The sequence below is a fragment of the Balearica regulorum genome, chromosome 1 (genome assembly GCF_011004875.1).
Source record: "Balearica regulorum gibbericeps isolate bBalReg1 chromosome 1, bBalReg1.pri, whole genome shotgun sequence".
Taxonomy (NCBI): Eukaryota; Metazoa; Chordata; class Aves; order Gruiformes; family Gruidae; genus Balearica; species Balearica regulorum.
The window spans coordinates 172,445,597-172,462,464 of record NC_046184.1 but is presented as its reverse complement, the minus strand read 5'-3'; the positions used below and the strand labels follow the sequence as shown (position 1 = coordinate 172,462,464).

At 44.3% G+C, this 16,868-nt stretch overlaps 2 protein-coding genes across 23 annotated transcripts in view; both read right to left on the bottom strand.

Annotated features, from left to right (window-relative positions):
* The window catches only part of FBXL3 (F-box and leucine rich repeat protein 3), a 40,568-nt gene extending 39,851 nt beyond the window's left edge, over positions 1 to 717 (bottom strand). The window contains exon 1 of one of the 2 annotated variants that reach the window (XR_012833280.1): positions 467 to 696. The gene's annotated coding sequence lies outside the window, so the exon portion shown is untranslated. Of the gene's footprint in view, positions 1 to 466 lie in introns of both variants that reach the window. The other variant, XM_075741679.1, reaches the window with a different exon arrangement.
* Positions 718 to 12,674: 11,957 nt separating this feature from the next.
* Positions 12,675 to 16,868, bottom strand: part of MYCBP2 (MYC binding protein 2) — a 204,093-nt gene continuing 199,899 nt past the window's right edge. For 20 of the 21 annotated variants that reach the window (XM_075741636.1, XM_075741638.1, XM_075741639.1 and 17 more), the window contains 3 exons: positions 14,906 to 15,013; positions 14,537 to 14,702; positions 12,675 to 13,486 (listed from right to left, as the gene is read on the bottom strand). In XM_075741636.1, coding sequence (XP_075597751.1) covers positions 13,371 to 13,486; positions 14,537 to 14,702; positions 14,906 to 15,013 — 390 coding nt within the window. In that variant the 3' untranslated portion in view covers positions 12,675 to 13,370. The remainder of the gene's footprint in view (positions 13,487 to 14,536; positions 14,703 to 14,905; positions 15,014 to 16,868) is intronic. The other variant, XM_075741657.1, reaches the window with a different exon arrangement.

The window sequence follows — 16,868 nt, the reverse complement described above, 5'->3', positions numbered from 1 at the left end:
CACCTGAAGTAAGGCTGTTTTAAAACAAAAGGAGAGCGCTAATGGGGGGAACGGACTTAAAGAGGGGGCGACTCAGACACAAACCTAACCCCTAATCGCCGCGAACAACTAGTTCTGCTGAAAGCAATGAGAGATTTACAATTTAGTACTGTTATTATGAGAAGTCTGCGAGGCAGCGACACCCTGTAAATACGGAGGGCTAGCTTTTAAGCCCCGCTAGTCCCGGAGACGCTTCACCTCAGGGTTGGCTCCTCCCGGCCCAGCCCCGGGCGCGGTGCCGCGGGGCTCTTACAGACCGCGGGCAGGCGCTCCGCTCCCGGGCAGGGCCCCAAGCCCTGCCGCCCACACTACTCGGATCCCTCTCTCCTCCCTACATCGGCAGTGCAGCCAGGCTCCAGACTAAGGTCCTGGTCCTGCGCCGCCGCCGCCGCCCGCCCGTCCACCCATCCCCTTCCAGTCCCTTCACCTGGCGGCTCCCTGCTGCGCTTCGCATTAACCAGGACTCGGGCCACGCTGGCGCCTCCGCTCCGGCCACATCAGCTCCCTCCAGCACCAAAGCCGATCGCCAGACGCCTCCCCTGCCCCGCTGCCCGTGCCGCCCCGCTCGCACCGCCGCTTCCCTCCCTCCCTCCCTGTCTGTTTACTTCCCAGCAGCGGAAGCGACGCAAACCAGCCAAAATGGCGGCGGGCGGGCTGCGAGGCGGCGCGCCCCCTCCCCTCCAGCCCCCCCCCCTCGCGCGCGCGAGGCGGGAGGCGGTGCGAGCGAGGCTTTGGGCGGGGGGTTGCCGGCCGCAATGGCCGCTCCGCAGCCGTTACAGCAGGGCGGCAGCGGCTACCGGGAGACAGCCAGCTCGTCCTCCCGTTCTCTTCCTGCCACCCTGGCTGCCTCGGCTCGGCGCTAACCGCCTCCTGCCTCGGCGTACGCCTTCTCACCGGGCCGCCGTGACGGGCAGGCCGCTGCGAGGTGGCGAGGCCCAGGCTGCCTGGAGGCGTCCCAGTCAGTGCTCGGAGGCCAGGAAAGGGAGGAGTGAAGTCTAAAAAAAAAAAATCACCGGGGGTAATACTGGCAGAGGAGCTGGATTTTCATCACTGATAGAGCCAATTATCTCAGGAATTTGAAAGCCCCATGTCAGGCTAGCTTTAGGAATAAATGGAATTGAGAAAGCAGACAGTCAATGCTTTGTGGGTCCAGCGGGCACTTGGAATGAAGTCCTTGGGGTATTGCCAGGCAAGATGAAGGCAAAGAAGTGGTGTGTGACAATTACCATGGGTTGCAAATGCCTTGTTATGATGTGTCCCTCGCAAATGTGGTGCTTCGCATTCAGCTTGTTTTCCAGTCCTGTATGTGACTGAAATTTTAAAGTTGTTGAGATTCCCAAAACTTATTTATTGCAAGCTTTAATAAATAAAATACTGCTTGAATTTTTAATTTTAGGCCTAGTGGGTTATGATCCCAACTCCCACCATTAGGTTTTTTGGAAACAGCCAGATGTGATCCTATGTTCTCCCCAGTCTTGAAATTCTTCAGCAGCATTTTCTTGCATACTTAAGATCTCTTAGAAAAGAAAATTTTTTTTCTTTCAGTTTTAAGTCTAGTTCCTTGAGATTATTAGCAAGTAAAAAATGAATTGTGTAGAAACAACAATGTTTTTCAGTGAGAAAGGTTCATTTTAATTTTGAATTTATATGAGAAAATAATCTCTTTTTTTTCCAATTCAAAATTTCTTGAGACATTTACTACAGCTCAGCCATTATAGTTTTATGTGTATTTATAAACCTACATTTAGGCTTCAGCTTTTCAGGAGTGCAACGAAAATCTGGAGTTACAGGGAACAGCTGCACAGACCTTGGTAGATAATGGAGTGTGTTTATGACTGAAGCCAATGCTGTCAAGAAAACTGAAATAACTGTTTCGCAGTTCCCACCTGGAAATGTTTAGTGTCTTCCATTCTCGATGTTTAGAATTTTTTCTTTCAGTTCCATATTCCAGTTCATAGCTGGTTGTCTAAAGGTGGGAAGATAACAGCCCCCAATTACAGTTTCTAGTAATGACAAGTTGTATTTGCAAGTATATAACTTGCAAGCTGTTGGAGATGTGGGAGAGGAAGGTAGACTCTGACTGCGAGGGTTTGACCCAAACCTGGGCCCAATATCCAGGGGGAAGGATTGTTCATAACGAATGTGGAATGAGCAGCTGCCGCTTCTCCTGGTTGCCTCCCTTAGTGTTTTCAGGCAGCATTTTGCTGATGATGTGATGTAGCTGATCTATGTCATGTGAAGTGTATTGGGTTTGCGTGGCAAGGTTTTGGTAGTGGGGAGCTACAGGGGTGGCTTCTGTGAGAAGCTACTAGAAGCTTCCCCCATATCTGACGGAGCCAATGCCAGCTGGCTCCAAGATGGACCCGCTGCTGGCCAAGGCCAAGCCCGTCAGTGACAGTGGTAGTACCTCTGGGATAAGAGTTAAGAAGGGGAAAAAAAACCTAGGAGCAGTTTTTTTGTAGCCAGAGTAGTGAGAAAAAGTGATAGGAACAATTCTGCAGACAGCAAGGTCAGTGAAGGAGGGGGAGGAGGTGCTCTAGGTGCTGGAGCAGAGATTCCCCTGCAGCCCATGGAGAAGACCATGATGAGGCAGGCTGTCCCCCTGCAGCCCATGGAGGTTGATGGTAGAGCAGATGTCCGCCTGCAGCCCATGGAGCAGGGGGATGCCCGAACGAGGCTGTGACCCTGTGGAAAGCCTGCACTGGAGCAGGTTTGCTGGCAGGACTTGTGACCCCATGGGGGGACCCACGCTGGGGCAGTCTGTTCCTGAAGAACAGCAGCTTGTGGAAGAGACCCATGCTGGAGCAGTTCGTGAAGAACTGCAGCCCTTGGGAAGGACTTACTCTGGAGAAGTTCGTGGAGGACTGTCTCCTGTGGGAGGGACCCCATGCTGGAGCAGGAGAAGAGTGTGAGGAGTTCTCCCCCTGAGGAGGAAAGAGCGGCAGACATAAGGTGCGATGAACTGACCACAACCCCCATTCCTCGTCCCTGTGCTGCTGTGGGGGGGAGGAGGTAGAGAAATTGGGAGTGAAGTTAAGCCTGGGAATAAGGGGGGGGGGGTGGCGGGGTGGGGTGGGAGGAGGTGTTTTAAGATTTGGGTTTATTTCTCATTGTTCTACTCTGTTTTGCTTGGGAGTAAATTAGATGAATTTTTTTCGAAGTTGAGTCTGTTTTGCCCGCTACAGTAATTGGTGAGTGATCTCTCCCTGTCCTTATTTCGACCCACGAGCCTTTCATTATATTTTCTTTCCCCTGCCCAGCTGAGGAGGGCAGTGACAGAGTGGCTTTGGTGGGCACCTGGCCTCCAGCCAGTGTCAACCCACCACAGAAGTCAGTAGAAATATAGCTTTTCACCAAGGTTAATGCTCTGATCAAATTCTGGTGTCTGCAGAAAAAAATTGGAACACCTTGTGGCAAAAAAAAAATCTTTTCTGGGTCTGCATAGAAGTCTCGGGAGACATAACAGAGCTGCAATTTCATTATTCCGAGATAATGTTATTTTAAAACCCCTACTGCATTATCTGAGTTTGGATGTATTGACTTACTGGCGGAGACTTACTGCAGTGCTTTGTAGTTTTATTCTGCTGCCTAATATTTGGAGTAAACAAAGTTTCCTTCAATTCCTGTGCCCTTATTTGCTTTGTTGTAATTGCTTGTGCATGTTTTAGGCACACAAAGTGTAGGAGAAGAGGACAAGTGCAGAAGGAGCTCTCTGCATCACGCTAGATGGGACGTAGCAGCCAAAATGGGCAAGAAAGGCAGCTGCAGCTCCATACGTGGAGCTATGTTGTTGCCAGTTGTGGCAGGGCACCTTGAAGCTTTAAGTAGTAACTTGAAAATATTTAACAGGTATGTCTTCATTAGGTGGTTTCTCTGCCTTACTTATGACTTAACTAACAGCAGATGAGTTTTTAAGAGAAGAGTATTTTAAATGATAGAGAAAAGTTATTTGTGTACACTTCAAATAGTACCAGAAAAAGTCCAGGGGCCTGTACTGAGCCCTGGTATGCAGAAATGAGACTATTGAGGAAACTGCCTTCTATTTTTTTATTTTTCCAAAAGAGAAGGAGAAGGTCTCTGAAGTTTCAGTCTTTCTGGTTGGAGAGCCATTCACTTATGGCAGATATTTGAAGCAGCTCTCACTATGATCATGTAAAGATGAGGAACAGCCCACAGAAGCCCTTCCATAAAAGCCAAGAGAACGATAGCTGGTAACAGCTTAGCATCTAACGGGAGATGTCACCACCTCAGGCTGAGGTTGTACAGGTACACCTCTTCCTGTTTCAGCTGACAGACCACCTGGCTGGTGAAGCCTGCAACAACATTGCAACCACAAGGTCTTCGTTGTAAATGCTACAGCTTTTAGCCCTGGAAGTCTCATCTGTGCTGATTTTCTGGTTGTATTCAAGTAGCTCTGAAGCAGTCAAGCAGCAGCTGTGCTCCACCCTGATAAGTCTGGCTTGCATCTGGCTAGGAAAAAAATGCAGAGGGGAAAATAACAGAAGCAGTTGGAAGAGAGTTAAGTTACAATAAAATAAACCAGATCCAGCTATGATGAAAATACACGATGCTTGCAGGGCATGAGTAGCCCACTCCAATTTAATGAAAATACAAGCTGTGAAAAATATGGGGAGATTACTGGGATGAGTCAGTGGCCAAAGGACCTGTTCTAGGCAGCCTGTGACAATCTTATTCCTCAGCAGACTGTGCTGAAAAAGACAGGAAAACAGAACTTCTTTAGCAATGCCAAATGAAGTTATTGTTTTTCAGCAATGGATATCATCATTAGGGAAACTTCCCTTTTTTTAGCCTCTTAATATGTCTACACAGCAAGATTTTCAAGGGGGAGGGAAGTGCTTACACTGTTAGAATACAATGTTAGGGACTGATAAAATACGTATATATTATCAATCACAAACAAGACCTGATAGAACAGGAGCTGAAACAGCCATTTTTTCAAAACGTAGCCACACGTAAAATGGTCATTAAGACAGAGTCTCCACTTAAGGCCTCATGGCGACAGAAAAATAGAAAGATAAAACTAAAGACAAAGTGACAGCAGAGTAGAGTGTTGCCTGCAGCAGGCTGGTTACTTGATATTGGTGCTCGTGCCTCAGTAAAAGTTGGAGATAATTGCTTTAAAAGGTTCCTCAAAACTCACTGTCTAACATTTCTGTCTCTAGAGTCTATAGTGATTCTTCCCAGATGAATGGCTTGGGTGGTTGCTTCATCGGTAAAAGCTATTATATCACTCTGCAATGTTTTGCAAGATAACACAGTTAAAAATTGACATTTACTGAGGTATCTCTGATACAGGAGTATCGTGGCCTGGCTTTGGCTAGGAGTTCCATACAAATGGGCTGAAGGCGCTGAGCTGTACAAACAGCAGCGCAGACAAGAACTGAATTTTTCTGTGGACCATGGATCACCAGCTGACGGGAGAACACTACTGCTGGAAAGGGGTGTCTCTGATAGGTGGACCTGACAACATCCTGGTAGAGGAACTTTTTGGTTTACAGGAATTTTCTCTGTGTTGTGTAGGTCTCCGTGCAAATCACTTCAGCTGTCTTTGCCAGTGGGTGAGGAGTTGACATGGTTAGCAGGCTACCAGTGGTAAAGTTAAAATCCCAGATAGGCTTATTGCTAAGTGGGGGCTGGCATTTTGTATGAGGATTGACCTTGGTACCAAGGCACTGAAGGAGAATACCTCATGCAGCACGTCAAGTGGTTCCTGCAGGGACACCCTAATGCTGGTTTTCAAATATGGGTCCAGGACCTTGTTTCTAACTCTTGTATCCCAGCACTGGGGGCAAAACCCCAGATATTATTCATCAATTCCTTGAATGTACGAGTGTGCTGGAAGAACAGATCAATGTCAAATTCGGTCAGCAGTAGGGCACTTGGGGCTTGCCAGAATGAAGGATTTGGCTGGTGTGAGGTATGTATTTGTGCCCAGCTTCTATCAGGAGGAAATAAAGATTTATGAACCCAGGCCATACAATACCATACTGCGAGTATGGGAAAACCCAAAGGCATAGAGGTAGAGACTTATGAGTAACAATGTCTTGAACTGGGATGCTGTTGCTCAAATCCTGTTTGTATTGGGGAAAATGTGGACAGAGGTGGATGCAGATGCAGTGTGTCATCTTACATTATGTATATTGCAGCAAAACCTATGGGGGGTGGGTAAGTAGCATTTATCCCTATTGCTATTACGGCTTCTTGAGAGAGTCCACTGATAGGACCTGCCTCCAAGGCAAATGCTTTTAAAGGGTTGTTCAGGTTCACCAATCAATTTTCTAAGTCTTGTTAGGAATCATCATTAACACGGCAAATTACTTCTAGTGGACTGTACCTTGCCCATCATACTGAACTGCCTGAATCTCTGTGTGTTCCTAGATGCTACAGCTCTAAGTGACATGACAGTGCTGCCCATGTGGCACAGTGAGTATGCATTCCCTGCGTGTGCCAGGGTGTTTAACACCTGCCTTCCCTTTTCTCATGGCTGCTCAGATGGAATGCACAGCACAGGAGGGACCTCAGAACGTGGCTGTGTGAAGTGGGAACCCTTTCCAGGGCAGCTGAGCAAGCAGAAAGGATAAACTGTGAAGGGAGGATGTACACAAAGCCACACCATGCTGTCTCAGGAAAGGAACATTAAGGAATGAACAGAAGGGGAGGTGGAAATACTAGCTGAGAGCTAGCATGGGATAAGGATGCTGAAATCCTGGTCCATCACCCAAGCAGGGAGCTCCTCCCATACCAGGGAGTGGTGCTCACCAATGTAAGTAGCTACAGCACTAGAAGCCAAGCTACAAGCAGGTAGCAGCATGGGGGATTCATGTGAAAAGGGAGCAGTTTGGCTAAAAGGCACAGCCCCAACTGACCCTCAGCCATGCAGTGTGCTTTTCTGTGGCCTCAGGTAGAGCAGGAATGGGCCACAAGAAGAGCTGGGGGTTCAGGGGCTGCCTGCACCACTGCCAGCTCTGCTAGATGGGGCTCCTGCAGGCTGGTTTGCTCCTCTGCCACATGTAATTGAGGAAGTCTACAGGCACAGCCCTGCATTGGTGACTTTACTGATGTCAGAACGAACTGGAGCTGAACACGGATGCTACAGTTGTCATTCCAGTATCCTCTACCTTGTAGAGCCTTGTTTATTGTCCAGTTTGACTTATAGATTGGTGATGTGCTCTAGGTAGAAGAAAAAGTGCAAGTAGTGAACAATGGAAATGGTTGTCTCCATACTGTTACACCAATATCCAGGGAGGATAGCACAAATGGTTATCCCAGTGGGCTGCAGAACGGAGTGGGACTGTAGAAGCAGTGCCAGATGGTGACAGCAAATGGAACTGTGTACTGCTCAGCAGCTAACCTAAAGTAACGCCTCAAATACTGTTTAAGGCTTTCGTGGCCAACTCCGCTATTAGGTACTACGTGAGAAAAAACTGTTACATCCAGAATGACTGTATTTCAACTAGCAGCAGACAGCCTACACGAAACCTCATGGCAACAGCACAGAACACCATCTCAGGTGCCTCCTCAATCCCAGCAAACTGCAGAGGTGGCCGTTACCCGAGAACACTCACTGGCTAGCTGGTGGGGGACATCTGTGTGAGATTATTAATGACTTGTGATGCCCTGTTACACCTCATTGCTCTGCTATTGATTGCAATCAGTTTGTTGTTCTGTATTTGGTTGCCTCTATGTAGGTGTACGTGGTGAAGATCCTGCCATCTGGAACTCTTGGTAGCGTAAGTTCATCACTACTGGACCCCAGTAGTGAACGCAGCCCTTCCAGCTTGCCTCGGGCCAAGGGGTCATCACTCAGTCACCTCAGTCACCTGCAACACCTGCATGGGTTAAGGAGGGGTCTGCGGCAAAAAACCTACAATGCTTGAGTTAGTTATACCCCAAATGACTGGGTGGTCCTGAAGCTCCCTATCTAGCTTCTGCGTAGGTGAAACCACAAACTTAGTTTAATGTGATTAACGAAAACCATTTTGTAAGGACCAAGATTATCAGGTCCTGATGGTGACTAGTTAATTGTCTGTGCCTTATTAACTTTTACTGTTCATTTTGTGCTCAGTGGGTGGATACACCTGTGAGAGTTCAACCTATTTGTAAACTAATGATGTACAATCTGAGTGGGAGTAGCGTGGCCTCGCCTTGGCCAGGAGCTGAGTTTGGTATGAATTAGTTGAGTGTGGTGAGCTGTGGCGAACAGGGTGGTGCAATCAAGAACTGAGTATTTCCATTGCGTGGGCTGTGGATCTACAGCTGACAGAAAAGCACGTGAGACTGCTGGAAAGGCATACAGCAATCTTATTGTGGGCTGATCTGATTAGTGGCCTGTGCTGGCATCTGGCTATAATCAGCGGCAGAGATCGGTCTGGGGGGAGATGTGGTGACGTGAATGTCTGACACAGTGTAGGATCAGAGTGTTTGAGGTGCAACCATTATGTGTGGGAGCTGAGCTCTACCCCCGGAGCCTGATGGTCAATGCTCGTCCGTACCATCTCCTCGGAGTAGTAATCGGGGATGGTAAACTTTTGCCTGGCACTGCCTTATCCCTCACTCCGTCCACTTCATACATGGAACGTAGCACTGTCACATCCTTTCCCCACAGTAATCTCAATTTCCTAAATTAACACTAAATTAATCTAAAATGAAAGAGAAGGCTGGAAAATTAAAAATTAGAATTTGTTACTATGGTGCTACACTCAGAAGTTTTCTAAAAATGATAGTGGGTTAGACACCTCAGATGTGTCTGCTCTCTGTAAGTAATTTTTCCAGAATTTAAGACCCACAGGGATCTATGTCAAGAACCTATGCATAAAGATATAAACCACTTCAAATTCTGTGCATTAATCTTCCGCTGTAGTTAATTTGTCTTTGTTCAATATCCTTTTTGGGCCAAAGTTTTCTTTTTGTATTTTCTTTTAATGATTCCTCATCAAGTCAGTTTTCAATTAGAAAGATGACTTCTCTAAACTAAATGCCCTGTGAATTAAGTTTCTATTGCAGACATCTAATCCACGACCTTGGAACATGGAAGCGCTGAAATCCCTGGTGTGAATGCAGCCATACCTTTTATGAACTGGTTGACACCTTTAAGTGTATTATGAACACTTAAAATAAGTGTATACTTTGTATACTTAACACAGGAAAAAAGTTTTCTCCCTTCTTGTAACATTTTATATTGCCTTTAAAATGGTACCGCATAGACTGTATGCTGGATTTGGCAGCTCCAGGTTCTGCTGCGTGTGGTCAGCCAGGAAGAGCAGTGGTACCCAGCCAGATCCAGGCGCTGCTCCTCCTGCTGCCCCTCCACACGGCAGCTCTGCTCCTGCACCCTGGGGTGCAGGAAGAGGCTCCTAAAAATGGAGAAACAGTAGCCAGAAAGCAATGGAAGGAGGAAAAGGGCTTGTCTGTGGTGGATTAGGGCAGAAATAGCACCTGATAGTCCTCGTGAAGAGCAGGGTGTCAGCAACATGAGTCTTTGAGGGTAGATGAGGAGTAGGGAGTGAGGAGGGGGCTGGGTTGTGAAGGAGATGTGTCTGAGTAGTGTGATAGGGAGATCTTTAATATACTGCAATCTGCTTTCTTCCAGCTTCTGTCCTGGGTACACCCTGTTGTACTCTAACCACTGGTTTAATACCACTGCTATAATCTAAATTTGCTGCAGTACCTCTCAACTAATAGGTATATTAGTTGTGATAACCCCACAGCACATTTCTTGTATGAGCAGAAGAGTCCTTAGAACATCATTCTGCATCTTTTACTCTACATTTACCATTCTGAAGTGACCCAGGGTGTGTCCAATAGGAGTTCAGAGGTTGTAGATACAGGATCGTCAAGTATTGAGTAAGGAACTTACATTTTCAAATAAAGACACTTCATCTTTTTAAGGTTGATAGTAGGTCCCCAGGAGGTATCTGGCAACGTTAAAAAGCGAACTGCAAAGCTCAGGCCACAGTGTCTACCCTTCACCTGTCAGAATGTGCAGAAAGCTAGGCCAGAGGAAAGGCTGGTGATCTCTTCATGAAAAAAAAACAAACTATGAACCAAGGAACATGGAGAAACACTTCAAGCCTTGCCCTTTCACACTCTTCTATCTTGACATCCTCTCAAAACAAACAAACAAACAAACAAACAATCTCCCTGGTTGTTGAAGGCTGTGGTGTCCTGGTTCCAAAACACTATCTCTACTTCAGACTGCAGAGTAGATTGTGATGACTTTCCCAAACCTTAAAAATGCACATTGTTGTCACCTACATCTGAGCTATTCAGGTGGCACGTGTTCTATATCGAGATGAAATAAACCTCATCCCAGAAGTGCCTGCCCCTCTGCACTGAAGATGACTGCATCCGAGGTAAAAATCTACAGTATGGACATCATTTGGACAAGTGAGTCTGTTTCTATGAGTGAAGTATGAACAATCTTGGCTGTTCAAGATGCTGAATAAAAACACCACAGTGGCTTCCTCCTTACGTTCACATAGGGAGTCTGATGTGATTTGAAACTGTTGGTCAATGTTTTGTGGAATGAAGTACCTCATTGTTGCAGGGACAGGACCAATCTTTCGCTTGTCTGCTTCTTATTCGTTATGTCCATTGCAAATTAAGTTTTATATTGTACCTTCCCCCTCCTGCTATTATCTGTAGTAATTTGATCTGGTTTCTTTTTTTTAAAAAAAAAAAAAAAATTCTTGACTTGGCAAAGCTAACTGCTTAATACAAGTTATATCCTTTGTTTGCACTAGGATAGCTGCTGGCTGTGGTCTTAGTATAGTTGGTTGTTTTAAAGAAAACATTAACTTTCCTAAGTAAGCTTTTCTTTACCCTTGATTCCCACAGGATCTTACCTCAGACGTCTGCCAATTTACTGAACAGAGTTTCTTGTCTTCTTTCCTTTCAAAATCATGAATGTTATCGCATCATGGTTGTTGTCATCTAACCTGCCTTTCAGTCATAACCAAATCTAGTAAAGCCACCTTTTAGCTGCTATTTGGAAGAGACCTACAATGATCACCTAGTCCAACTGCCTGACCACTTCAGGGCTGTCCAAAAGTTAAAGCACGTTATTAAGGGCACTGTCCAAACACCTCTTAAACACTGACAGGCTTGGGGCATTGATGACCTGGCTAGGAAGCCTGTTCCAGTGTTCCCTCTCAGAAAAGAAACGGTTCCTAGTATTTAGTCTGAACCTCCCCTGACACAGCTTTGGACCATTCCCACACATCCTTTCACCAGATCCCAGGGAAAAGAGCTCAGCACCTCCCTCTCCACGTCCCCTCCTCAGGAAGCTGTAGAGGGCAATGAGGTCACCCCTCAGCCTCCTTTTCTCCAAACTAGAGCAGCCCAAGTCCTCAGCCATTCCTCACAGGACATGCCTTCCAGCCCTCTCACCAGCTTTGTTGTCCTCTGGATGCATTCAAGGACCTTCACATCCTTCTTGAATTCACCTACTCCAGGTGAGGCCACACCAACACTGAGTAGAGCAGGATAATCACCTCTCTTGACCAGCTGGTTATGCTGCATTTGATACTATACTTCATATACCATATTTATTTCAAACATGTTCCAAGAACTTACCAAGCAGCCTATCTCCTGATGTGTCTCTTTCCAAATAGATACCCATGAGTTGAAATTCCTCACAGGTTCAGTTGTTTGGACAACTGTTAGGTGTATTTCTTTGCAAGCCTTACGTCTGGCAACGTTTGTCTCTCAACCTGCAATCTCTCCCACCTCTGGTCATTACTGAGCCAGCTATACCCTCTCTCATGTCAATATGAGGGTTACATGAATTCTTTCATTAACGATTATACCAATTATATAAAATACATTTGATTGTATAGTTAAAACATCCAGTTTCTATTTACTCTGATACTTCTTGCACTAATATTCCCATACCCGAGACTGACCCACAATACATTGCCGCTGTGAATAAGATAAACTGTACTTCAGAGGTGTGTGTTTTCCCCCAGCTGTTCTATAGGGGAGACAGACATACACATTATGTATGTATGTATATGAAGTCAGGTGAGATGGATCCCCTGGTTGCAAGGCTGATCAAAGTACTCTGACATATCTGGATGCCATCTACCAGTATCTTGACTGTGAGAGCAGTTGTTCATGTCCACCAGTAAAGCACATTTCATTGACCTCAAGACAGAAATACTAGAAAAGGAGTTGAACTTAGCTAACAGAGAAAATCCAAAGAGAGAACCTTACAGGAAGAAGTCCTTACTTTAAGTTATATTTTGCCTTCACTATAGAGGAGCAGAGGACTTGGGACTCTGTTATATGGGATTCATGGCAGAAGACTATCTGTCCTAACAGTGGGGGTGATATTTTACTGAATATTCTTAATAATTGATTTAAAAAAAAAGTTGTCTTTTGTGTTTTAAAACATTTTTGAAATTGAAATAGAAATACAGTATTTCGTATGAATGCTAGTACATTTACCCAACTTTTCCTTTAAAGAAGATTTGAGCAGCATTTTTCATATTTTAAGTACTTCTGTAACCACCAGTTTCCCACTTTTTAAAAGAACCTGCTGAAATAATTATAAGAACCAACAACCCCCTGACCCGTTTTAAAACAATTTCTGAAAATGGAGGCTTACACATTCATTAGACTTTCACTGTATAAAAATGTACAGTGGCTTTATTGACATGTACATTCCATTATGTTTACAGCTGCAAGATATGAGGCACACTCAGTATTGCACTTCATTAAAATTTCAGGCTCAAACATAACCCAGAAGTTTAAATGAAACTGCTGTTGTAATTTAATAATTCTTATACAGGACAAACATTGATACCTTTATATACAGTGTGATACTTGTTACATTTATGCCTTCCTAACACAATTTTTTTTTTTTTATAACAGTCTAGGAAATAAACCAGAATATTCCTCTTTCCCATCCCCACTTGTGATGCGTTACAATTGTACAAGATTACAAAAAGTCAGTATACAATAATCAATATTCTTTTTTCTTTCTCCTGAAAGCCAGCATCATTCATAGTCCACAGACACACAGATCCTTTAATAGCAATTATTTATTTGTAAATGTCCAATGTTTCCTAGCCGATGACGGTAATGGCCACATGCAAACACCTCACAAGTTTTGATGTCTCAGTTCAAAAAATGTCAATATCTCACAGCAAGAATTATGTACATGGTATTTGGCATCCTTCTTGCACTGTAAATTGTTCCTTTTACCTGGGTTATGAAATGGTCCCGTCCTCATCCCAGCTGGACTTTATTTTCAGGACACTTAAGGGATGAGGGCACCTGTTTTGCTCTGGTTAAAAAAAAAAGCTAGTCTAAAAAGTGTGAGCATTTCTGCAAACGCCACAACCCAGAGCAAATTCTTCACCAGTGGGTGGATGGACAACATGAAGTGGACATTCTGTTCCTTCAAGTTGTTTACCTTTGGGACCTGCAGTGAATTTAAGGGTGAGGGGGGGAAAAAGAAAGAAAAGAAAAAGATTAATGCTTGCAGATGACGTAAAAAACCCCGTATAATACATTTCCTCAAAAAACATGCTAAGTGAAGGTAAAACATCTATAATATGGATTTATAAGGCATCAAAAATGAAGGCTTAAGAAACAGCAGATGGAAAGGTGCTTTCACACAAATTCAAGCAAGGAGTCTAAAGGCTTAAGAGGCCAAGAGAAAAAAATGTCAGATCTGGCATAACATGATCAAAACCTGTTAGCTCCTTATAACAGTTATGTCAAGTGTGGAATTGGTATTTGAAGACAAAAAAAAGTGATCAAACTGCCATGTAATTTAAAATAAATCAAATTCTAAGTAAAAAAGGCGAAAAGCTTATAGGGACATATCACTAAAGTAAGTTTCATCTCATTAATACCATGGAAGGAATTTGCACAATGTAAAAACAAAATCAATAAATACAGGAGTTACACTCTGCAGTAAACAATAAATCTAAGGTTATAGGAGGAATTGTAATATTTTTTTTTGCTTCTTTCATGTAAATATCTTAGTCAAAAAGATCTCACTTTTTTTTCCAACAGCAGGGTAAATGATATGATTTCTTGAGATCAAATCAATGGCACATGAAGTTACAAACAAAGGCATTGGGGCAACAGTTTGCACGTGACAGGTACCAAGGTACAGATATATCATTTCATAGTAGTGTGTTAATTTTTTCAATATAATTTTAACACATCATTACACATCTGGAGTCTGAATCAGTGTAGGTAAATTGAAATGTCTTTCTGTATTAAAGCATCTAACATTTAAAGGATCAGCACGATGATATTGCTGGAAAACAGAAAAAAAACCCCAAAAGCACACATAGAACAGACCCATTCTAATATCATTCAATATACTGAATTTAACATTTGTATGACTGACCCTGTGGTTTCCCTAAACATTATCAGCAAGAAAAGATAAGAATATCAGTTTGAACTAATTCCTTATCTCAGAATTCAGTGCGGTAAATTTGCTTTATAAAAATACTACCTGCAGGACAGTGTGGGAGCTCTTCTTTAGGGATGCTTGTCATTCTTTGGAAATCATCATGGCAAGCATTACAAAAATGCGTTGTTCCAAAACAGAAAAAAACAGCAACTGAACAGCAGTAGCGGCATTTGTACTCTAAGAAATCTGTACCATGTTTGGGACACATCTAAACAAAAGAAAACAAACACCAATAAATGAAGTACCCACACTGTAACAATCCGAACAACGCGTTTCTACATTGTGTTATATATATTAATATGATACAATATTCTACAGTGCATATAATTACAAATGACTGAATTATTGTGCAGCTCAGGTACTTGGAGCTTCAGAATGAAATAAAACCACAAATACAAGTTCTTTACTTACCTGAGCCCTTGAAACATCAGAGCATGCACCACAAATAAGCTCTCTTGGATCATAGTCATCTCCTTGCCCAGCCTCAGCATCACAACGAGCTTCGCCACCAAAATATGCCTGAAATTCATATAGGAATGATCGGCCGTTAAACCAGAGACAACTATTATTTTAACAAATTCAATCTGTAAGGGGAAAGTGCTGAATAACAGCTGTTACAGTAGTCTCCATTATTCTGATATCTCTTGACTCTGTCTCTAGATACATATTTTTGAGATACTAAGGCAATGTCTCTCAATCTCAGGATAAACAAGACCAAAAATTGTGCAACGTACTCTGGTCTGTGCAAGTGCCTGTAAGGCTTCTGAAACGGTATTTGGACGCTCTATGAACCATACGTAAGACAGACAGGGCTGAGGCTGAAGGCAGCACAGAAACATTCTACCAGGAGGGATTTTTACAAGCTGAAAAGAGTTATTGTTTTTTATGCTCCTGTGGGATTCCTTATAAATAGAATTTTGCTATTTTCTCCAAATTCATTTTACTTGCTCAGTTTATTCTACCAGGACACACTGGGTACAAAAATGCACCAATTAGGACTGCAATCCTAAGATAAGTATGTCAGGGAATTAGGTAGTAGTTTGAGGTGAATGGGTGCTGGAGGAAGGAAAGAAGTTAGAAATTAGATAGTTGAATGTTGCTGTTCAAGTATGTAGACACAGTACGAACAGGAATAATGAGATATGAGGGAAGGAAAAAGAGGGAGTAAGATAGACACTGAGATACTGAGTATTAAGGACTGGAAAGAAAGTGTAATGAAAAACAGGAACAGGACTAAAAACTGGCTAAAGATGAAAAAAAGAAATTATTTTTGTAAGGGAGGCAAAAACCACAGCAGACAAGTTGCTGAAGGATGAGTGAAAATTGATTAACTGTGGGAGGCAGGAACAAAAGTGAACTGAGTACCTATAGTAATGAGCTAGCAGGATTCATTACTGCTCTTCTTCAGCACATGGAAGTTAATACTTTCTCCTCTCATTTCCAAATTGTGCACTTCCATTTAACAAAAAAATTATTGGGGTTTCCCTTGAAAATTTTATCATGAAATGGCCTTATTCCATCCATTCCACAGGCAAAAAGGAAAAGGATGTGATCATAGAATCACAGAATGGTTTGGGTTGGATGGGACCTCAAAGATCATCTAGTTCCAACCCCCCTGCCATGGGCAGGGACACCCTCCACTAGACCACATTGCCCAAAGCCCCATCCAACCTGGCCTTGAACACTTCCAGGGAGGGGGCATCCACAGCTTCTCTGGGAAACCTGTTCCAGTGCCTCACCACCCTCACAGGGAAGAATTTCTTCCTGACATCTGATCTAAATCTAACCTCCTTCAGCTTAAACCCATTACTCCTAGTCCTGTCACTACACTCCCTCATAAACAGTCCCTCTCCATCTTTCCTGTAGGCCCCTTCAGGTACTGGAAAGCCGCAATTAGATCTCCCCGGAGCCTTCTCTTCTCCAGGCTGAACAACCCCAACTCTCTCAGCCTGTCCTCATAGGAGAGGTGCTCCAGCCCTCTGATCAGCTTCATGGCCCTCCTCTGGACTCGCTCCAACAGCTCCATGTCTTTCTTGTACTGGGGCCCCCAGAGTTGGACACAGTACTCCAGGTACTGGAGTGGGGTCTCACAAGAGCGGAGTAGAGGGGCAGGATCACCTCCCTTGATGAGAGAGGGCACGCCTCTCTTGATGCAGCCCAGGACACGGTTGGCTTTCTGGGCTGCAAGCACACACTGCTGGCTCATGTTGAGCTTCTCGTCAATCAATACCCCCAAGTCCTTCTCCTCAGGGCTGCTTTCAATCCATTCTCGGCCCAGCCTGTAGTCATGCTTGGGATTGCGCCGACCCATGTGCAGGACCTTGCACTTGGCCTTGTTGAACTTCATGCGGTTCGCATGGGCCCACCTCTCCAG